Source organism: Theropithecus gelada, chromosome 3, assembly GCF_003255815.1.
Source record: "Theropithecus gelada isolate Dixy chromosome 3, Tgel_1.0, whole genome shotgun sequence".
NCBI classification, from domain to species: domain Eukaryota; kingdom Metazoa; phylum Chordata; class Mammalia; order Primates; family Cercopithecidae; genus Theropithecus; species Theropithecus gelada.
The window spans coordinates 155,784,999-155,808,996 of NC_037670.1; the positions used below are offsets into that span (position 1 = coordinate 155,784,999).

The 23,998-nt window shown below is 35.3% G+C and overlaps 1 protein-coding gene across 3 annotated transcripts in view; it reads left to right on the plus strand.

The window, feature by feature from the left end:
* MKLN1 (muskelin 1) overlaps positions 1–23,998 on the plus strand; it is a 375,585-nt gene that overhangs the window by 255,477 nt on the left and 96,110 nt on the right. For all 3 annotated transcript variants that reach the window (XM_025379575.1, XM_025379574.1, XM_025379576.1), the window contains 3 exons: positions 1,931–2,000; positions 15,068–15,210; positions 16,800–16,888. In XM_025379575.1, the coding sequence (XP_025235360.1) occupies positions 1,931–2,000; positions 15,068–15,210; positions 16,800–16,888 (302 nt within the window). The remainder of the gene's footprint in view (positions 1–1,930; positions 2,001–15,067; positions 15,211–16,799; positions 16,889–23,998) is intronic.

Here is a 23,998-nt window from a genome sequence, read left to right on the forward strand (position 1 = left end):
TTAAAGGCAGTTGTTTTCCAAACACCGTGCTTTTTAAAAAAATTCATTCATCTATTTTTGATAATAAGTCTCTTATTTGTGATGGTATAAATAAATCTGTAATTATTAAGCACCTTCTCTTTGCCAGTATAGATCTAACTTTTAAAAAATAGAATTTTTATTGGAGAATAATTTTAGATTTATGGAAAAGTTGCAAAGATGGCACAGAGTTACTATATATGTTCTTTACTTAGTTTCCCTTGTTGCTGACATCCTGCATTACCATGATATGTTTGTCACAACTAAGATGTCAAGGGTACACTACTATTAACTAAATGCCACATTTTATTTGGATTTCATTAGTTTTCCCACAAATTATTCTTTCTCTGATCCAAGATCTCGCATTACATTTAGTTGTCATGTTCATTACTGTCCTCTAGTCTGTGAGTTTCTAAGTCTTTCCTTGTTTTTTATTATATTGAGTTTGGAGGAATATTCATTTGTTTCATTGAACCTTCCTCTGATGTTTTCCTGCTGGTTAGACTGGGGTTATATCAATATGGACTCGTGTATATTTTACCACTTAATTTTTTTTAGCATTGACCTGTCATTCTCTGTGACCCTTTGACATGATCCATACCGCCTCCTTCCTCTGCCTCTAAAAAAAAAAAAAAAAAAAAAAAAACGCTTCTTTTTTTCTTGTGTAAGATACTCCAGGTTTGTCTTCTGTATTCTCTTACCCAGCTCTAGAATCAGCCATTTCTCCAGCTACTCTTGTTTTCTTTTATTGGAGGATGGTATGTAGAAACAAATATCAGGGTGCTGGGTGTGCTTTCGGGTACTGGTGTGTCAGTGCTTCTACTCCCCCTCAGTGGACAGTTAGAAAATACTGTTTGTGCACACACACCCCTATAATTATTTATTTATATTATATTACGGTAAACACAAGTTTGCACTGATGTCTCTGATTCTAATCCAGTACCACAGGGTTCCTTCTGCTCTCCCTCCCCTTGCTTAACTGTAACGTCCCCCTCCAAAAGTGAGAAACCTGGTTCCCACATCTACCAGCCATTTACTTATTTGTTCAACCCCAGTATGTATGTAACATAGGAATTAACCCATATTCCTTGTGAAAAACAACTTTACCAAATCAAGCAGTGTTTATGTATAGCTCTGCTTGCCTTTAGCCTTACAGTTTCCAGTGCAATCACCATCTTCTAAAGTTACTTATATCAGTTCCTTTTCCACTCACACCTCTGCTTTTGATGGTATGCTTAAAAGTGTATCTTATTCCAAAGATGTACTTTATATATGTATAAAAAAAAGATGCATGTATGATATATGTAATGAATATATAATGTAACAATATGATTGCATGCAATATTATATAATGCATGCTACATATAATATGTGTATATGGTATTTTATTTATTTTTAGGTATTTTATTGCTTTATTTTTACCTTGAAGTCTTTTTTTGTTTTAAAGACAGAGTCTTGCTATGTTGCCCAGGCTGGAATTGCTATTCACAGACATGATCCATCATAGCACACTGTGGCCTTGAACTCCAGGCCTCAAGTCTTCCTCCAAGTAGCTGAGGTTACAGACGTGTGCCACTGCACCCAGCTATTTTACCTTAAATTCTTAAATATGTATATCTAAGGTTCATTTTGACACTTAGTGTAAAGTGTTAATAGAACTTTTTATTTTAAACAAAAGTGGCTTATGAAAAGTCTTGATTTTTCTCTGTTGTTGAATATACCACCTTTGTTATATTTTAAAATCTTATATCTACTAGAAGTTTTCTGTGCTTTTCTTACTCTGTTTTGTTTTCTATTCTTATTCAAGTTCCAAACATTACATAACTTTGTGATAATTTCAGCATCTGGTAGATTATTCCTGTTTTTGCCTATTCATGTTCTTTTAATTTGTTAATACTTTTCTTTATTTCAGGAACATTTTAGTGGACAAACCAAATGACCAATCTTCAAGATGGTCTTCAGAGAGCAATTATCCTCCCCAGGTAAGATTACATGTATCCCTTAATGCTGTTTAGAAGTGAACATTTAAATAAACACTCAATTGATACTAGTTATCTGGAATCTCCTAATAGTTTATTCTCTTTTTGAGATTGTGAGGTAAATTTTTATTTTCTCTATTTTTGCTTGTTTATTAAATTTTGGAAGAATTTTTATCTCATAGGCAAATGCAGTGTGAGATTTGATGAAACATGAACTTTTACTTCTGTCTACCAGAACAGTTACACTCAAGTTATTGTGTAAATGTTTAAGGAAATGTTAGTAAATTGAACTTTGATTCATGACTATCTTATGGGGAAAATAAACTTAAATAGTTTGTTATTTTATTAAAATATTATATTTCATATTAAAATAATATTTTAAATGACATCAGGACCATGTGCTAAATTTCTTTTCCCTGGCAAGTAGTGTCTATGGTTGACTGAATTTAAAATCATTCTTTCAGTTATATGCTTTCAGCATTAGTATTTATAATGTACTAGGCACACGTATGTCCATATCCTTGAAGAAATTAATGCTCTGCTAGGTAAAGCAAATGGGTAAATAATACTTTATTTTTTAATTGTAGTGTAATTCATGGAGAGAGAGATATATATATGTGTATTTTTTTTTTCCCTTTGCCTATCTATTTGGATCCCCTGGTGTTTACATGTTTTATTGCAAAATACATGTCTAAAGAATATTTATGTATAATTTTTGGGAGCCACAGTGGCTCAGGCCTGTTGTCCTGGTGTATAAGGAGGTGAGGCTAGGCGTTCTAGGCGTTCGAGGCCAGCCTGGGCAACATAGAAACCTTTGATCTATGCTTAAAAAAAAAAAAAAAAGTGGCCAGGCGCGGTGGCTTATGCGTGTAATCCCAGCACTTTGGGAGGCCGAGGCGGGCAGATCACAAGGTCAAGAAGTCGAGACCATCCTGACCAACATGGTAAAACCTTGTCTCTACTAAAAATACAAAAATTAGCTGGGTGTGGTGGTGCATGCCTATAGTCCTAGCTACTCAGGAGGATGAGGCAACAGAATCGTTTGAACCCAGGAGGCGGAGGTTGCAGTGAGCCAAAATTGCACAACTGCACTCTAGTCTGGCAACAGAGTGAGACTCTGTCTCAAAAAAAAAAAAAAAGTGTATATATATATATATTTATAATTTTTATATGTAATGTAAAGAATAAAACAAATAACTTGTTTATTCATCAGCCATGTTTAGAAATGGAAAGTGATTGCTATCTTTTGAAGCCTCCTATGAGCCCCCTCTTATCTGTTTCCTCTAACCCCTCCCCTGTAACTATAATTGATGTTTTATTAAGCATTTTAAAATAATATTCCATAGATATAGCATATAAATATTTTATGATTTAGTTTTTTTGGCTTTGACTTTGTAAAAGTAAAATATAAATTCAGTCGTTTATAAATTTTCTGTGACTTGCTGTTTTTTAACATGATTTTTATTAATGTTGTTATATATAATTGCAGTTTGTTCATTTTCACTACCATATAGTATTCCTGTGTATAAATATGCCAAAATGTATTTATCCATTTTGCTGTTGATAAGCATTTAGGCTTTTTACAGTTCTGCTGTGAACGTTCTTATATGTTGTCTCCTGGTACACATGTGTAAGAGTTTCTTTAAGGTCTATATACCTTGGAGTAGAATTGTTGAGTCATAGGGGGGGTATATGTGTATTGAACTTTATCAGGTAGTAGAAAACTGTTTTACAAAGTAGTTGTAGAATTTATCCTCTCGCTGGGTGTGTATGGAAGTTGCTGTTGGATCACGTTCTCCTCATCACTTCTATGGGTGGTTTTTATATTTTGCCAGTCTGGTGGATTTTTCATTTTAACTCATTGTGGTTATAATTTGCTTTTTCCTATTTACATTAAAATCTCTTTGCATACGTTAATGGACTTACACTGTGTTTTTAATCATGCTTTTCTTGATTCACTTTTTCATTTTACTTATTAATAATTTTAGTGCTTGAGTTGTGGTACGTTAGTGTTTTTCATTTAGTTATTTTTATTTCTTGTTAATGATCTTTTTTCTGCAAAAAAGAAAATTCAGTGATCATAACTGAAACTATGATAATCTTATTATTTTGAAATTGTCTTTATTTGTTATTGGACTATATTTTGAAGGTAGTAGAATTTAATGCTTTTCTTAACTTTTTTGTTTGCTTATTCATTTATTAAAAAATTATTTAGTAAGCATCTATGAAGTGCCAAACTTCAGGTATTTGAATACTGTAGGGAATTCAATATTGTCTCCTCTTGATGAACCACGGGTATTGCATCAGATACCCTGAAACATTTCAATGTGATAAGTCCTATAGTAGAAGTTATCTGAAGTTTTTATAATGAAGAAGGACTAATTTGTCATGAAAATAAATACCATGCAATCTAGTTTTCTTCATTGTAGTTATTACTCAAATATAACTGGGGTTTTCCATGGCCAATCTCAAGGGACAACATTTTTACCAGAAAAGAAAAAATAAAATTGAAAGCAATTTCAGTGTTTACTTAGTCTTATAAGAAACTGCCATGTTGGATGGAATGGGTATAGTTTTATTTTATTTTATTTTACTTTTGAGATTGAGTTTTGCTCTTGTCACCCAGGCTGGAGTGCAGTGGCATAATCTTGGCTCACTGCAGCCTCCACCTCCTAGGCTCAAGTGATTCTCCTGCCTCAGCTTCCCGAGTGGCTGGGATTATAGGCGTGCACCACCACGCCCAGCTAATTTTTGTATTTTTAATAGATACTGGGTTTCGCCATGTTGGCCAGGCTGGCCTCGAATTCCTGACCTCAGGTGATCTGCCCACCTTGGCTACCCAAAGTGCTGGGCTTACAAGCGTGAACCATAGTTTTCATGTATCGATATGTAGCAGAGTCTTGCATTTCTAGTGGTTGTAAGCTATAATATTTCTTTCCCACTCTTGATCTGAAGGTTCCCAAATGCACTGAATAAAAAACAGATATATCCACGGCCGGATGTGGTGGCTCATGCCTATAATCCTAGCACTTTGGGAGGCCAAGACGGGTGGATCACTTGTGCTCAGGAGTTTGAGATCAGTCTGGGCAACCTGGTGAAACCCTGTCTCTACAAAAAATACAAAAATTAGTCAGGCATGGTGGCATGTGCCTGTAGTCCCAGATACTCAGGAGGCTGAGTTGGAAGGATTGCTTGAGCCCAGGAGGTCAAGGCTGCAGGTAGTCGAGATCATGCCACTGCACTCCAGCCTGGGTGACAGAGTGAGACCCTGTCTCAAAAAAAAAAAAAAATACACGCACGTGCGCATACACACACATATGTGCACATGCACAAATGAAAACTGGGGCTTTTTTTTTTTTTTTTTTTTTGCAAGCTGGAACCTTAAAGCAATTCATTCTCAGGATAAGAATTAAACAGAATAAATCCCCACCTCCTGGGGACTGTGGAAAGAATTGCATTGACACTCAGTAGAGGAACGGAAAATGAGGAAGAAAACTCATCTCGGAGAGGTTATAGCTGTGTATTGGTTTTTGTTCACATTTGGTAGTTGGATTCTCAATACTTGACTATCCATTAAACCTTGTGGTATGATTTGAGTTTAAAGCGATTGAGGATGAATGGTACGTTTAAGGTTCTCAGCAGAAGCAAATGCAGATCTTCTCTGAAAATAGTTACCTTTATTTCTAGGCCTCAGGTATTATCCACAAATCATTATTAAAGGAAATTGAGCAGTACACACTCAAAGATAACTAAGTATAGCAGAAAATAAGATACTTTAAGAACTAGCAGAACAAATAGCAGAACCCCCTTCCAGAATTTTAGATATTAGAATTAAAACTACTGAAAGATACTGGAATTAAGTTAACTACTTGTATTTAAAGAAATAAAAGAAATTGGACACTAAAAAGTGATGTGGCAGATTTGAAAAAGAACCAAATAAAACTTCTATAAATGAAAAATATAATTTAAAAAAGTCAGTTTTGACAAGACTTTCCACTAAGCACAGATAGAAAAGATGAAATAGAAGTGAAATTTTAAAAAATATTTTTGAAGGTAGTATATTGAAAATAGGGTAGTAAAGAGTGATGGAAATGAATAAGACCTACTATTTGACAGCACAACAGGCTGACTGTAGTCGATAATAACTATATATATTTTAAATAACGTAAGGAGTGTAATTGGATTGTTTGTAACTCAAAGGATAAACGTTTGAGGTTAGGGGTAACCGCATTCTCCATGATGGCTTATTTCACATTACATCCCTATATCAAAACATCTCATGTACCCCATAAATATGTACACCTACTGTGTGCCCACAACATTTTTTTTCAAAAGTGATGGGGCCAAGATTTAGAAGACTATGGGAATCCAAAAAGAACTGCTTGGGGCCACTTTTCTGCTGAGTATCCTAAACAAGTTCTAAGAGATTAAGAAGCCGAAATAGCACCTTTGGCAAACACTTGGGGCCAGGGAGATACAGGTTAGAAGCTAGAACCTGGGGTGTGGTAGGGTGGTAGACTCCTCTTGCTCTGGGTTAAGTCCCTGAAGCTATGTCTGAAGAGAAAGTGTGAACCAGAAATAGTCGGGCCCTCACAGGGGGTGAAGCCCAGTTTCGTATCATCCCAGTACTTGAAACTGGATTAAAATAATCAAGAATTGATAGTATCCCTAGCAATAGACCTACAGTAGAAGATATACTTTTTTAGGAAGCTGATACCCTAGGCATCTAGTTACTTTTAGTTTTTCATATTTGGTGTCTATCAAAATAGAAGGATTTACAGATAATAGGAGTTTTAGATATAAGTCTTAAAATAAGTCCCCTTGCTATGTGAAAGGAAAAAAGGAGATGAAAATTAATATTGAAAATTTTGGCAAAGAACCGAAAACTGTATAAAAAAGGACCAAAATAGAAATGAAAAAGACAATACCCAAAATGCAGATTGCATTTATGAGAATAAAATAAGAATGTATGCGAAAGCATTTTCTGCGATTTAGTATACTTTATGTAAAGTAGCAGTATTATTGTAGGCAGGTATTGCTAAGAAAATAATTGTTGCCTGTAATATAATATTGCAGATGTAAAAAGTTACATTTTAGTGTATTCTAATAATAAGCTATTACATGATCTGCTTGTTTCAAATCACTTAAGAGGATAATCATGCTATATAAATGAGTTTTATTTAGTTTTGAATAAGGAGAAACCTTATTTCACTGAATGTTGATGTGGTTTTTAATTCTTCCCATAATCATACGGTAATTGCAAGGATTAGGATAAATGTAGTAGCTACTTTGCTGCCCTTAAACTATGGCAAGTATTTTGGTTTCATATACAATTGATTCTGGTTATTCACAGTAGTTATGTCCTATAAAGTAGTCATGAACAGTGATTTAACAAGTACTGAACCATTGCTCCTAGGAAAATACAGGGTTAGGTTCCTGTGAGTCTTCAGTTACAATATTTCCATCAGCTAATCAATATATAATCTTGTCTTATGTATGTTTCTGTTTAAAGAAACTTTAATATAGGTATTTTTTATTCATTAACATTGAATTCACAGCCAACAATACTATAACTTATATCATAATGATGTTTATCTAACACATGTATTTTCTCCATAAGGCATATCATTTACTTAAACTACCTTGGAAGAAGCTTATAATTGCAGTAAAAGAGTTATGATCTAACCCTTCTTATGTCAATTAAAAAGACATTTGCAACTGCCTATACATTTTAACCAACCCTAGAGAGTTTTCACCAGTCATCTTGAAAGACATGTTTTCCGTGACAGTATCAGTATTGTAACCACATATTTGATGACAGAGAAGGGTGACGTTGTATCTTTAAAGCATTTATGGGATTTTCCTTCATGCTACATTTACTCTACCAGCACAGATGATCTAGAATTAACAGCAATGTTTTCTCATTAAGGTCTCAAAATATTGCCCGTATCACTGTGAAAATGACTTTAACGTTTTTGTTTATACAAATTACAAATACTAAAAGTGAGAATCAAAAAGGAGATAAAAGCATAAGAACTTTAAAAGAAATTAGAAATCACCTGAATTCCATCATCCTGACCTCACCACCACCACCACCACCACCACTGCTGTCATTTTGAAGATAGTTCAGCTTAACTCTATGCATACACTCACACAGACACATATGTTACATAAGTGGAATACCATACATGTTGGTTTTTTAAATAGGATTAACAAAATAATTGTTTTCTTTTTTTGTCCTCTCATCTCCTCTTCTCTGATAACCAATGCTAACAATCAGGTTTGTGCTCATTCATATCTTTATATGGGTTCATTGCAGCAAATACAAATTTAAACATGTACATGCATACGTCTGTGTGTACTCACAAACATACTGGCAAGTGCAAGTGTCATTATTCAGGTAATGATGGCAGGATCTTGTTACCTATTTGATTTCTATTGTATGAATATCTCACAGTTTGTTTATCCATATACCTGTTGATGAACATTGAATCGTTTTCCAACTTTTGGCTATTACAAAGATGTGCTAAATATTAATATAGAAGTGGCTGGATATGGTGGCTCATGCCTGTAATCCCAGCACTTTGGGAGGTCGAGGCAGGCAGATCACTTGAGGCCAGGAGTTCGAGACCAGTCTGGCCAACATGGCAAAACCCCATATCCACTAAAAATGCAAAAAATTAGCCAGGCGTGGTAGCTCATGCCTGTAATCTTAGCTACTTGGGGGGCTGAGGCACAAGAATCACTTGAACTTGGGAGGCAGAGGTTGCAGTGAGCCAAGATCTTGCCACTGTACTCTAGTCGGGGCGACAGACAAGGCGAGACTCTGTCTCCAAAAATAAAAAAATTAATACACAAGTCTTTGTGGTTTTAATTTGCATTTTTAAAATGATTAATGATGTTACCATTTTTTGTATGCTTGTTGCTTTCTTGACTGTTTTCTGGTGAAGTGTCTGTTCGAAAGGTTTGTCATTTTGAAATTTGTTGTTTTCTTGTTAAGTTTCGAGAGTTCTCTATGTTTTGTATTTAAGTTCTTTATCAGATTTATATATGATTTGCAAATATTTTCTTTGCATCCATTGTTTCCCCTTCCTGTTCTCACCACTCACTGCCCCAGCCTTCCTTCTGTTCCAGTATTAGAGGGAATCATCATTAAGCATGATGCTTAGCTATGGATATTTTATTTTATTTTATTTTATATTTTATTTTTGAGACTGAGTCTCACTCTGTCTCCCAGGCTGGAGTGCAGTGGCACGATCTCAGCTCACTGCACGCTTCGCCCCCCCGGGTTCATGCCGTTCTCCTGTCTCAGCCTCCTGAGTAGCTGGGACTGCAGGCGCCTGCCACCACACCTGGCTAATTTTTTTGTATTTTTAGTAGAGATGGGGTTTCACTGTGTTAGCCAGGATAGTGTCAATCTCCTGACCTCGTGATCTGCTTGCATTGGCCTCCCAAAGTGCTGGGATTACAGGCATGAGCCACTGCACCCCGCCAGCTATGGATATTTTATATATGCCCTGTGTTAGTTTGAGAAAATTTCCTCCTGTTTGAAGTTTTCTGAGAATTTCTAATCGTGAATGGGTATCGAATTTTGTTGCTATTGTTCCACACCTTAAAACCTTTTTATGTTTCTCTATTTGTCCTAGAGCAGAGTCCAAATTTCTTAATATGGCCACAAATTACAGCTCCTTCCAGCAGAAGGTGCAGGCTCTTCTACCTCATGAGTCTTGGTTGGTCTTGTGATTTTCTTTGACCAACAGAGAAGTCTAAGGGAGTGATATTGCAACTTCTAAGCAAGGCCTATAGAAACTTAGAGATAACTGTGCTTGAGGAAAGCCCGTCTAGCTTCTTTGAGGTTGAAAGCCCAATCCCAGTTAGCCCCAGCCTTCCCATTCACCACTCCAATTAAGCCCAGTCCCCTAGCCAATCCATCAGCTTAATACAACTACATGAATGAATCCAGGAGCTACCAATGGAAAAGCTGTCTAGCAGACCCACAGAATCATGAGAAATCATGAACCACTGTTGTTTTAAGACACTGGAGTGATTTATTACATAACCTCAGATATACATAGATATAAAATCTGGACTTTTCTAGTCTCATTTTTGTACTTCCTGTTTCTTTGCCAGTTCTTCCCATCAAAGTAAGTGATATCACCAGCTACCCTGTTATTCAAGTCAGAAACTACGTCATCATCGTTGATGCCTCCTCCTTTTTCCCTGCATGCAATCTGTCACCAAATCCCATCAATTATTTCTCCAAAATGTGTGTCAAAACTGTCTACTCTTGTCCATCTCCGTACTCTTCTAGTCCAAGTCTCCTTCATCTCACCTCTTTCCTGAGTTTATTGTGACAGAATCCTAACTGGTCTGCTAGTTCTTTTAATCCACACTCTGTAATGCACATTGTGTGCATATGTGTATGTAATGTTAATCAGATCATAGCTTTTTGTTGTGCTTAGTAGATCCCATTGCATTTATAATTCAAACTCCATGTAATTGCACAAACTGCATGATCTGGTGACTGCCTGCCTCTTCATTTTCAGCACATACCATTTTCTGCCCTGCCTACTAGGCTGTGACTGACCACACTGACATTTTAATAGCGGTACCTAGAGCTAATTTTCATAAGCATTCACTGCTTTTTTGTTTGTTTGTTTGTTTGTTTGCCTGGCTGGCTCTGTGCAGTAGATCGAATGGTCTCTCCCCCCACCCCCACCCCTACCAAGATATGTGACATCTCAGAATGTAACCTTATTTGGAATAAAGTGTTAGTAAATGTAATTAAGGTAGGGATCTCGAGGCGAGAGCATCTTTGATTAGAGTGGCCTGTAAATCCAATGACAAGTGACCTTACTAGACACAGAAAAGACACAGATACAGGGAAGAAAGATATGTGAAGATGGGTGGCAGAGATAGGAGTTACGCTGTCACAAGCCAAAAAAATCAAGAGCCACCAGATACTGGAAGAGGCAAAGAAGGATCCTTTCTGTGATCCTTTGAAGGGAGCATGGTATTGCTGACACTGTAATTTAAGACTTCAGCCTCCAGAACCGTGAGAAAATAAATTTCTGTTGTTTTAAGCCATTGATTTGTTACAATTTGTTATGGAAACCCAGGGAAACTAATACACCCTATCTCACCACTGCACTCCAGCCTTGGCAACAGAGTGAGACACTGTCTTTAAAAAAAAAAAAAAAGAAAGAAAAGAGAAGGAAAAAGGAAGAGTTGGAAAAAATGGAGTTGAAAAACTTACCAATAAAGTTAAAATGTGATTCAAACATTTAAAATTTTACCCACAATGTTCTTCAGTCAGACCACTATGTTTTACTTTAGATATTCTAGATTTTTATTTTATTTTTAATAACAAAAATTCTGTCGATATTTGGTTGTTAATACTACTATATATGTACAAACATGCTTTTCATTGGTTTTAGGCATTTAGTATATGGGATAATGGATAGTGTACAACAATTTGTATAAAGGCCCATTTTTACTATTACAGTTACAGGGCTATGCTAAATGAATTGTCAGGGAAAGGTGATGTCTAAGACTTAAAAGGATGACTGAAGAGTGAGAGGAAGGGGGATATACGGGGATGAAGGGAGGTGTGAGTTAACAAAAAAGGTAGATGTGAATATCTACCTATATTATCTTAAATATGCAAAGATAAAGAGTGCGAACAGACCTATATCATCTGTTCAGTATGCAGTTGTATTCTTAAAGAAACTTTGTATTACCAAAAGACACATTACTACACCTATTAATTTAATAGGGATAAAGAAGGTTAATGACTAGAGAATATCAGTTTAATAGTAAACAGTCCTTATAAAGTAGTGGTTAAAGCTTTGGTCAGCTGGGGTCAGTGAATCAGTAGAAATGCTTTTAGCTTCAACTAACAGAAGATTCTGTTAACAGTGGATTAAACAAATAGGTTTTCTGGTGGTTGTTCCCTACGTAAGAAAATTAGAGAAGATTAAATTACTAATTTACAGAAAATAAACATTGAGGTAGGGGGTGTAGTCAGCAAAATCCAGACTGTGGGAAAGTCTTAAGGACAAACAACCCAGTTTCTTCAGCAAAAAATTTAAAGGGGGAAAAATGCAGTTGAGAGACACCAGTGTATTAAAAGTTACTTAAGAGGTGTATTAACCAATCATAATTCATGAGCCTTATTTGAACTTCAAACTAGAAAAACCATTTTTTTAAATTAGACAATTGTGGATTTGTGAACAGTGACAGGATTTTTTGATGCCATTATATTAAGGAGCTACTGTTATTTTTTTCTGGTATGTAACTATCATGAATATTCTTTAAATCTGTATCTTGTGGAGAAACATACTAAAATATGTACAGTTAATATGGCTGGAATTTATACAGGTTAAAGTGGCTGTGAATGAAAAAGTAAAACTGGAGGTAGGCTGCTGCTGATGAGAGTTGAGTGGCTCACTAATGTTTGTTATCTTTAAGATTCTCTTGGCCATTTCTCTTCATGGTTGCACAGTGATTGTTGCAGTTGTAACTGTTCATATAGCAAAGAGGCAGAAGAAGAGGTAGCATTTGTTTCAGAAAGCAAAAATTAACCCATTACAAATTGCTGCTTGCATCTCATTGACCTTTGTCATATGTCTACCCTTGCCTGGAGGGTATCTAGGAAGAACTAGGGTGGGAATGGAAGTTGGGTCAGCCAACCAACAGTGTAAGCCAGAAGCAGATGACTGATTTTTGATCTCAACTCTGTCATTTATTAACTGTATAACTATATTTCTTCATCTGTAAAATGAGGATGAAGAGAGTAACCTGTGTTCATATATTCCTCCCACTACTACTGTGAGTGAGCTATTGCATGTAAAAGTCTCAGCAGTGTGCCAAATAAGAAGTTAGTGCTCACAAAATATTAGGGTTATTTTCATTACCATTCTTGTCACCACCAACTTAATTCTTTTTTTATTGAGGTAAAATTCACACATAATATAAAGTTAGCCATTTTAAAGTGTATAATTCAGTGACATTTAGTGCATTTACAGAATTGAGCAACTCTCACCTCCATCTAGTTCCAAAATATTTTCATTGTCCATAAAGAAACTTCAGTAAGGAGTATCTCCCTTTCGATCTCAGCCCAGCTTTTCACAACCACTAATCTGCTTTATGCCTCTATGCATATACTTGTTCTGGGTAAGTCTGATACCTTTTGTATCTGGGTTGCTTCCACCTTTTGGCTACTGTGAACAGTATCCCTGTGAACATTCATGTACAACTGTTTATGTGTATACCTTCTTTTTTTTTTCCACTTCATTTGGGTTTATACCTAGGAGTGGACGCTCTTGGTCATGTGGTAATTCTGTTTAACTTTTTGAGGCACTGCCAAATGATTTTCCACAGTATATCTACCATTTTACATTCCTGCCAGCAGTGCATGAGAGTTCCAATTTCTTTACAGCTTTGTCAATACTTACTGTTTTGCATTTTTAAATTATTATTATTATTGCTATCCTAGTGGATGTGAAATCGTATTTTGTGGTTTTGATTTACATTTTCCTGGTGACTAATGATGTTAAGCATCTTTTCATGTGCCTGTTGGCCATTTGTTTACTTTCTTTGGAGAAAGGGCTATTCAGGTCCTTTATCTATTTTTAAGTTGGGTTGTTTGTCTTTTTGTTGTTAAATTGTAAGGGCATTTTTAATATATTCCAGATACCAGACTCTTATCAGATACATGATTTGCAAATATTTTCTCCCATTCTATAGGGTGTCTTTTCACTTTCTTGATAGTATCCTTTGATACTAAAGTTTTAGTTTTGATGAAATCCAATTTATTTTATTTTGTTTGTACTTTTGCTGTCATATCTAAGAATCCATTGCCAAAAGTCATGAAGATTTGCCTATAGTTTTTGTCTAAGATGTTTAAATTTTTAGCTCTTATATTTAGGTCTTCAGTCTTTTTTTTTTTCTTTCTTTCTTTCTTTTTTTCCAAGCTGGAGTCTTGCTCTGTCACCCAAGCTGGAATGAAGTGGCGTGATCTTGGCTCACGGCAACCTCCGCCTCTGTGGTTCAGGCAATTCTCCTGCCTCAGCCTCCTGAGTAGCTGGGATTATAGGCACCTGCCACCATGCCCAGCTAATTTTTGTATTTTTAGTAGAGACGGGGTTTCACCATGTTGGCCAGGCTGGTCTCGAACCCCTGATCTTGTGATCCACCCCCCCTCCCCCCCTTGGCTTCCCAAAGTGCTGGGATTACAGGTGTGAGCCACTGCACCCGGCCAGGTCTTCAGTCCTAAAGGATTGATGTTGGATCAGTTTTTATCCATTTTGAGTTAATTTTTGTGTGTGATAAGAGGCAGCAGGACCAGCAAGTTTATTCTTACCACCTTTATCATCCAATATCATGAAGCATGACATCTCTCCAACAAAACATCTGAATTGTTTTTCTGAATAGCTTTTCCAGCATGTGTTCAAGCAGTGGTGATTTTCCTCTTAATTTTTATAATAGGGAACTGTCTGCATGATGTAAATTGTTCTCTATTTAATTGATCCCATTTTATCCAATGTGCAGTAGGAAAACGAGCTACATTAGACATATCTAGAATAGATGTGGGTTTTAAATTTGTAAACTTGGCAGGGTTGATTAGTAAATCTTTGCTTCTAGATCTAAAAATTTTAGTGCTGCTTTGAAACGTTGATTTAGTTATTGAAGTAGAGTCCATAGGAATATGTAATTGCTATTTTTGTATTCTAATCTTGTTTTATTTGGTTTTGCATAGTCTGGTTATATCTTTTATTGAATACCATTCTTTGATTAGAAGTTATCTCACTAGTTCTTTTTTTCCCCCTTCACCTGCAGTGTTGGGGATAATGTAGTTTTGGGGATCTACTGGAGTGAAAAGTGGTTCTGGTGGGATAACCTTTAAAAGGCTGTTATGTACTATTCAATAACTTTAAAAAAAAATCTGCTAGTACAGGATGGACAAGGATGAACCTCATACATTCTCCTGTTAACTGGCAATAGTTTTAAAGTTGTCTAACATTTGTTTTAAACAGAAGAGGATAAAATTTGGTTGTTTCTGTTTTTAGTACTTGATTCTAAAACTCGAAAGGCCTGCTATAGTTCAGAATATCACATTTGGAAAATATGAGAAAACTCATGTTTGCAATTTGAAGAAATTTAAAGTCTTTGGTGGCATGAATGAAGAGAATATGACAGAGCTGTTGTCCAGGTGAGTTATGGTTATGGGGAAGAGAGCTGTCTTCTAAACAAAATGTAGTCTTAGTCTCTTTGTAGCTAATCTGCATGGTTTGATTTTTCTTTCAAAGGAGAAAAGAATATTCCTTCTCTTCTATTCCTAATGCCTTAGTTTAATACTGTGGGTTGAGTTAGCTTTCTTTCTTTCTTTTTTTTTTTTAAACCAACAGACCCTAGTTAATATTTTTACCAAAGAAGAATCAAACTTTTTTGTTTCTTCCTTTTTTAATTGTATTTTTGAGCTGTTAATGACTTCAGAAATATTTTCAGCTTTAATAATTTTTTTTGCTATAATCTTTGCTGTAAAAAAATACAGGCTCTTTGCAAAACGCTAAGATTAATTGCCTTAATCCAGAAGCAGTGGTTTACTGTAAGTTGGAGACTAAAAAGAGGAATGTTTTATAAATTGAAAGATGCATGCCTGTCACTTGGAAGGAGCTCAGTAAATTTGAGTTTTAATAATATTAGACAACCAGGAATGAATGTGTTAATTTGCTGCCCAGCAAATGAAAAATCAGATAGCTAGTAGAATGGACAAATGAAACCATGGAAATTTAGAATATATTTGTGATGGCTGGGCACAGTGGCTCACGCCTGTAATCCCAGTACTTTGGGAGGCTGAGGCAGGCGGATCACAAGGTCAGGAGTTCAAGACCAGCCTGGCCAACATAGTGAAACCCTGTCTCTAATAAAAATACAAAAATTAGCTGGGCATGGTAGTGGGCAACTGTAATCCCATCTACTTGGGAGGCTGAGGCAGGAGAATCGCTTGAACCTGGGAGTCGGAGGTTGCAGTGAGCCGAGATCACGCCGCTGCACTCCAGCCAGGGCAACACAGCAAGACTCTGTCTCAAAAAAAAACAAAGAATGTATTTGTGATACAGTATGGCCCATTAACATAATATTTTATATAAGCAAATACTCTATACTGTATTTGATTTCAGTCATGAAAGTATTTCAGGAAATATAATAGCAACCTGAGGGTGAGTGACTTTCCCATAAATCCTTGTGTCAGTCCTAGTTGTTTAAGTAGAGAGGTGATATGCATTTATTTTTATTTAGGATAAAGCAGATGCTATTAAACAGAGTAAGGCTGGCTTTGAAAATTTTTTGAACTATAAAGGAAACATTGGCATCTCAGAATTAAATAACTAAATTCTTCGGTGAATTCTAATATGTGGTTTTGTTTAAGTTGTTGGATTTGACTGTGAATTGTTTTTTAATTTCCTTCTTACCATTTGAAAATTTTGTTATATTCAGTTATCCATTCAGGACACTAGGCCCTGTCACACATTTTTAAGCACTGTAGCTATATTCTTTATAATACTGAACATTTTTCATTAATTCTCATGTAATTCAGAGAATCCAGTTATAATGCTGTTGATTTGAATGTGCTAGTTTTGACCTATATGCCCATGTTTAACTACTTGTTTATATTGTCTTGGTCATAATATTTTGAGCATTAGTTTGAACTTAAAACCTGAGTATGCATTAGTTCGTGTTCTAGTACATTTACTAAATTATGAAGTCAGATTTAACAGCCTTATTTTTTTTTTCCTACAGTGGCTTAAAGAATGATTATAACAAAGAAACATTCACCTTGAAGCATAAAATTGACGAACAGATGTTTCCTTGTCGATTCATTAAAATAGGTAAGGTTTTAGCATTTGGGAATAGAAACAAATTCTTGGTATCATTAGTCAGCAAACTATAGCCCATAGACCAAATCCTGTAGGCCCCTCGTTTTTTTAAATACAATTTTATGGGAACATTGCTGCACTGGTTTGTTTACGTATTGTCTGTGTCTGCTTTTTTGCTACAGAAGTAGACTTGAGTAGTTGTAAGAGACCACATAGTCCACAGAGCCCACTAAATTTACTCTTTGGCCCTTTACAGGAGAAGTTTGCTGACTTCTGCTTTATATAAATTCATTACTAAATGGCAGTTATTTCAAGTGGAATCTTTTCCATATGTTTTCTCATTTGAAAGTTTTCTTAGATTTTATGGGATCTAGTGATTTGATTGCCTTAATTTTATGGAAGGTTTATCACTTACACTAAAACAATAGTATTCTAAAACCAAATACTGATAAAATCCTTAAGGCAGTATGTTATGGTTATTATCTGTTATGTTCTTTTGTTTTATTTATTTTTTTTAGTTAAATGCTGGTCAGACCCATTAAATTTATTTAATAACCCATTGATAGGTTATAAATCACTGTTTGAAAAATATTACCTTAAGGCATGTATTTCTTTAGCAAGTATTTTAGCTTAAAAAAGTATTTATAATGCATCCTCAAAATGAGTATTTTTCAGGTGATTTTGTTTCTTTTAGAATTTATTATTGAGAAGGTAGGGAAGTTGAGGACTTAAATCCTGGCTAACACAGTGAAACCCCATCTCTACTAAAAATACAAAAAAAAAATTAGCCGGGCACGGGCGCCTGTAGTCCCAGCTACCTGGGGAGCTGAGGCGGGAGAATGGCGTGAACCCATTAGGCAGAGCTCGCAGTGAGCTGAGATCACGCCACTGCGCTCCAACCTGGGAGACAGAGCGAGACTCCATCTCAAAAAAAAAACAAACAAATCTTCTAATTTATAACCATATTGCATACTTTTGAGAATATTATATTAATATGGGGATTAAAGTGAATTAGATACTTTGAAGAATAATAATAAAAGCCAGATTCCACATTTTGATTTGGGAGAATAATTACTTTTTTGGAACAAACAGAGTCATTGTTTGCCAATCTGTCAAGAGTTGCTGCCGTTTTGTTTTGTGACTCAGATAGTTCTGTTGGGCAAAAGAATATTTGAGGTCTTAAGAAAGACTGCTTATATACAGAAACTGTTTTTGGAACAGTTGGATTCTAATATGTCACTTAGTAGTATTATAATTTCTGTTATAATAAATACTTATAAATAAAAACCTATATTCTATTTTCTTATAAGAATTTATGAGCAAGCAAATTTTAAAAATAAATTTAACTTTTGGTTATTTCCTTCTTTTGTAGTGAGTAATGTTTTCATCAGTATTTAGATTTACCAGTTCCTAAAGACCTTTGCATAGCTTTAACAATTTTATGATTTTATATTTCAAGTATACAAGCAGTGGAAATGGGAATCTTTTCTAGCTCTGTCAGCCTTTTTTCCCCTTTCTTTTCTTTTTTGCTGAGTAGTTGAATATGTGCACTTAAAAAATTTCCCCCCAGCTTTACTAAGGTATAATTGACAAATAATTATATATATATTTATGGTTTACAATGTGATGTTTTGACATATGAATACATTGTGAAATTATTGAATCGAGCTAATTAACATATCCCTCACCTCACATACTTAAGATTTTTTTGTGGTGAGAACATTTAAGATCTACTTTCTGAGCAATTTTCAGTTGTTACTACTGTAGTCACCATGCTGTGCAGTAGATCTCATTCTAGATGTAGAACAGTAGATAAGTTCTACAGTAGAACTTATTCTTCCTGTTTGACTGAAACTTTTTACCCTTTCATCAACAGCCACCCATTTCTCCCATCACCTTTTTAATTATAGGGCATAATGATGTCTTTTACTTGATCTAGGGTTAGTTTTATGGTATTTGGCAAAATGTTAATTGGAGCTTTCCAAATAATAGTAGACACTTATTAGCCCATTTTCTATTTAGAATATTAATATATAGATAACTTAGTATGTCTTACTTTTCTCTAAAAGATATTAATACCAGTCAGCAGTATCTGCTTCCCAACCCTTTCCCAACATTCTCTTAAGAACTTTTTGTTTTAAGTAATATAAGGAAATATGGAACTAAAAGGCCATATGTTAGGTCAGTAGTTGTAGTTTGTCGTATTTTCTTCAAAAGTTATTTCAGTAGAGGACCTGAATGATGTATAGCTCTCTCTTGGTGGTAATTTAGCACAGACATTTATTTGGTTCAGGTAAATTGTTAGAATTTGACTTAAAAGAAAAAAAGCCTTTGAGTATTTTACATCTGTGTTCTATAGTGACATGTTTGAAAGATCTTGCTGTATTTTAAAAACAAGTTAATGCCTACACGGCACAATTTCTAAATTTAGTCAGCCTTCAATTATTCACAGTAATGGAGGAGAATAGAAGCAAGGCTAACACAATGGCAGATCATCTCCAAGTTGTTTATTGACATGTAACTATAATACTTTTCATTTATAATGAATATAGCTTATTCATTTAAGTTTTGCTTAAAGCAAATTGAAGTAAGTTTGGTCATAAATTGTTAACAAGGAAAATAGCCCACATTTCTACTGTGTGGCAGGGGTTAAGTTTTAAGATCTGTTGTGGGTAATTCAGAGTACCAGCAAAGCTGAACTGATATCATTGGACTGCCTTCCTTCAGGTAAATTTTACTTTCTTAAGTTACTTTTTGTATAAAATGAGGATGTTAATGCTTTTTCTGTCTAATGGTAGAATAGGTAGCTATATTGGATATTTTCTTGAGTTCTGTTCTAGTTTGTGGATCTGGGGTTTTAATTTAAGAGTGCATTTATGGAAGAAATGATTTCATTTTGGATATCTCTTTTGTGCATTTTTATACTTATATTTTTAAAGCTTGTGTTTACATGCCTTCTTACATGTAGTATTTTAGGGACTTTGATGGGAATTAGTGTAGAAGGAGAGTTGGCCTTAGAAAGAAGCTTGGTTTTAGATAAGACCTAGAGGTAAAAGAAAAATTTAGTAACAGAGGTGAGTTATTAATTGGGAGACTGGATTCCCGAGGGCAAGTTAAAGTTTGGAAAGGGAAACCTCAGCAGGAGACTAGATCAGAGGAAAGTAAACATAAAGTAGAATGGGATGAGGGTATTGGTTACAGATGGCTGGAAGGGTTTACATTTGGATTCATAGTCACAATAACAGCTGTATGAGGAAATCAGGGGTAGGTGAGGGCAAAAGGAGGTACAGGGTCTTGGAAGGATTCAGGGGGAGTCTTGGTTTTTGGTAAATGGAGGGATGTGGATTTTTGTAAAGGAGTCAGCTGCAGCCTGGATGATTGTGGAGACTTCAGAGAGCGGCTTTTGCTCTGGCTGGATGTAGCGTGAATTCTGAGCATGAAGTCTGAGTATTAAGTCCAGGAAGCCCTTTAGGAGAGCATGTGGAAAAGTGACATTTTGGAAGTGTACTATTAAGAGGAAAATTAATATAATAATAATAGATAACAGCTAACAATTATTGAACACTTAGTATGTGCCAGTTACTGTGCTAAGTATACTTATGTCATTAAATCTGTAGTAGAATAGTAGATGCACTATTTCAGAATAGTTAATCTTGAATTTTTAGGATCTCTCAGAACCTCTTTTTTTTTTTTTTTTTTTTGAGATAGAGTTTCGCTCTTGTTGTCTAGGCTGGAGTGCAATGGCACGATCTCGGCTCATGGCAACCTAGTACCTCCCATGTTCAAGCAATTCTCCTGCCTCAGCCTCCCAAGTAGCCGGAATTACAGGCATGCGCCACCATGCCCGGCTAATTTTGTATTTTTAGTAGAGACAGAGTTTCTCCATGTTGGTCATACTGGTCTTGAACTCCCGACCTGAGGTGATCCGCCCGCCTTGGCCTCCCAAAGTGCTGGGATTACGGGTGTGAGCAGTGGCAGGGGCTTGCTGTGTTGCTCAGGTGGCACAATTAGAACTCACTGCAACCTCCAGCTCCTGGGCTCAAGCCATGTTCCCACCTCAGCCTCCCTAGTAGCACACCACCACACCTGGCTAATTTTAAAAACAATTTTTTTCTAGAAACTGAGTCTTGCTGTCTTGCCCAGGCTGGCCGTTTTATGAAAAAAGGTGACACACAGGGATGTTGATTATATTCATGTCTGATTGTCCTGTGGGGAAAAGCTGAATCCTAGAAAACGAACTGCTAGCCTTGGGATATGTATTAGGAGTTTCTAGTTCTTTTATTTGATGAGGGAGGCGTCTTTTATTAGGGAACAAAAACATGTGCCTGGAGCTTTAATTCACTTTTAGATTTCTTATAGTATTCTATATGCATTATTAGTATTGTTAATGATATCAAAAATCACTGGCATTTGAAGTGAGTGGACATGATTCTGCTCATTTTTTACATTCCCTTTTAGTCTTGAAAATTAATTATATTGTTTATTCATCTGTAATATATGATGCCCTTTGGTGAGATAACTTCATGATTTACCTCCTTCCTCTAAAGGTATTCTTTAAAGGTATTAAAAATTATAACTAATTTTATTCTAGAAATATTTCTGTTGAACCATTGGGTAACAGAATAAATTTCACTGCAAGTGTTTTAAAAGGTTTTTGTTTTGTTTTTTAAGAGACAGTGTCTTTCTCTGTTACCCAGGCTAGAATTTAGTAGTGTGGTCATAGCTCACTGTAACACTGAACTCCTGGGCTCAAGTGATCCTTCCATCTGGCCTCCTGAGTAGCCAGGACTGCAGGCACATACTATCATGCCCAGCTGATTTTTAATTTTTTTTGTAGAGGTAGGGTCTCAGTATGTTTCCAGGATGGTCTTGAACTCCTGGGCTCAAGTGATCCTCTTGCTTCCGCCTCTCAAAGTGTTGGGATTACAGACGCGAGCCACTGCACCAGGACCAATAAATGAATTCTTAATGAGACTTGGACCTGGAAATCTCTAATATTTTATGTCTGGTGACATATATAGACTATATTCTTGGTGCTTTTTGAGTTTAGAATCATATTTTATTCTGACTCTTATACTACTTGATGGTTATTGCTATGTGATTTACTAGATAAACTTTTAAATGACACTGCTGCATAAAGAAATAAACACTAAAACAATAATGATAATTTAATATTTGTTGTTAAAAAAAACTTTTTGAAATGTGTGTGGTTTACATACATAAACAAAGGCATATTAAATATCCCAGCAGTACTTCATACATTCTCATGACTGGTTGCTACTGCCTGTGTTCTTATTCACACAGCTTCCTTTATATCAGTGGTCCCCAACCTTTTTGACACCAGCAACCAGTTTTGTGGAAGACAATTTTTTTATGGATCCAGAAGTAGGGGCAGGGTGTGGCAGAGAGATGGTTTTGGGATGAAACTTTTCCACCTCAGATCATCAAGCATTCGATTCTCATAAGGAGTGTGCAACCTAGATCCCTTGCATGTGCAGTTCACAGTAGAGTTTGCACTCCTTTGAGAATCTAATGCCAGTGTTGATCTGACAGGAGGCAGAGCCCAGGCGGTAATGCTCCCTCATCCGCTGCTCACCTCCTGCTGTGCGGCCGGGTTCCTAACAGGCTATGGACCCGTACAGGTTTGGGCCTGGGCGTTTGGGACCCCTGTTTTAGATGACAAAAATACATAAAAGTATCGTACCCCATATGTCTTCCTTATTCAGTCGGATATTGGAAATCATTAAGCCTGGTATCAGCTATTCTGGATATTCTATTTTGATGCTTCATCAAAACTCTACAAGTGTTAGTTTCTTAAAGATAGTTGCATTATTGATTCTGAAACTGCATCAGTGAATCTATTGCTACATTAAAATTCACTGGTCTATCTTGGACTTTTTAGCCAGGTGTGATTTTGTAACATTCATTGGTTATTTAGAAAATAACCTGAATGATACAGATCTCCCAAATGTTGAAACACTTCATTATATAATATTTTAAAAGTCACGTTTATTAATATCACAAGTAATCTCATTTAAAAAAATCTAAGCGTTGGGAATCAGTTAAGCTCACAGTGGTGGGTACTTATCTTCCAAAATTCTAATTTTTCTCTTGAAAGTTTGGTTTTTATCCTTGACAGCAAATATCATTAATTATTTTCCTTGAAATGACATGTAAATGTTTGGCAAATACCCAAATCTAAATAATCATAGGTTGTCTGTTTTTCTTTCAAGAATAAAATGGCAACCCATGAAAAATAAATTGGTTTTTAAACTAACAACTTGAATAATTGTACAGGTCCTTTCCTTGAGATAACCATTGTGCTTTGGTATACAACAAAAATGCTTTATATGCAATTCTCATTTTGTCACACAGGATATTAAAAAGATGTGTACTTAATGATAGGAGTTTAATAAAATTTTCTATGCCATCGGTAAAATTTTATTTTATTTTATATTTATTTATTTATTTTTATTGCCAGTGTATGGTGGTGAGGAGTACAGTGCAATTTGTACTTACTGAGCACTACTAGTACTGTTTGGTGCCATAAGTTTGGTACCCAGGTGCCAGAAATTTTATACACCATTGCTTTTGTGCCATTAGTGCAATGTTGCTATTATTAAAAGGCTAGAAAAGTGTTTATTATGTTATTTTGAAAAATAGTTATTTTGAAAAATAACGTGTTGTTACTAAAAAAAAAAAAATAGTTTTGACTACATGGGACCTCCGGAAAGACCATTGGGATTTTGATTGACATGATGTTAAATTTATAATTAATTGGAGAAAACTACACATTTACAACGTTGAGTTTTCCTATATAGGAACATAGTATGTTCTTTCATGTATTCAATTATTCACTACAATTTTATATTTTCTTATAAATATTGTGTATTTTAAGTTTATTCTGAGATATTTTCAGCTTTTTGCCATTATAAATAGGACTTAATTTTGAGTTATATTTTCTAATTGGTTATTGTAGGTATAGGAAAAGTTGATTTTTGTGTGTTTACCTTGTTTACAAATAAAAAGAAAAGTTTTTTAATTGAATATATATATATATATATATATATATGTTTTTTGTTTTTTTGTTTTTTGTTTTTTTGTTTTTTGTTTTTTTTACAT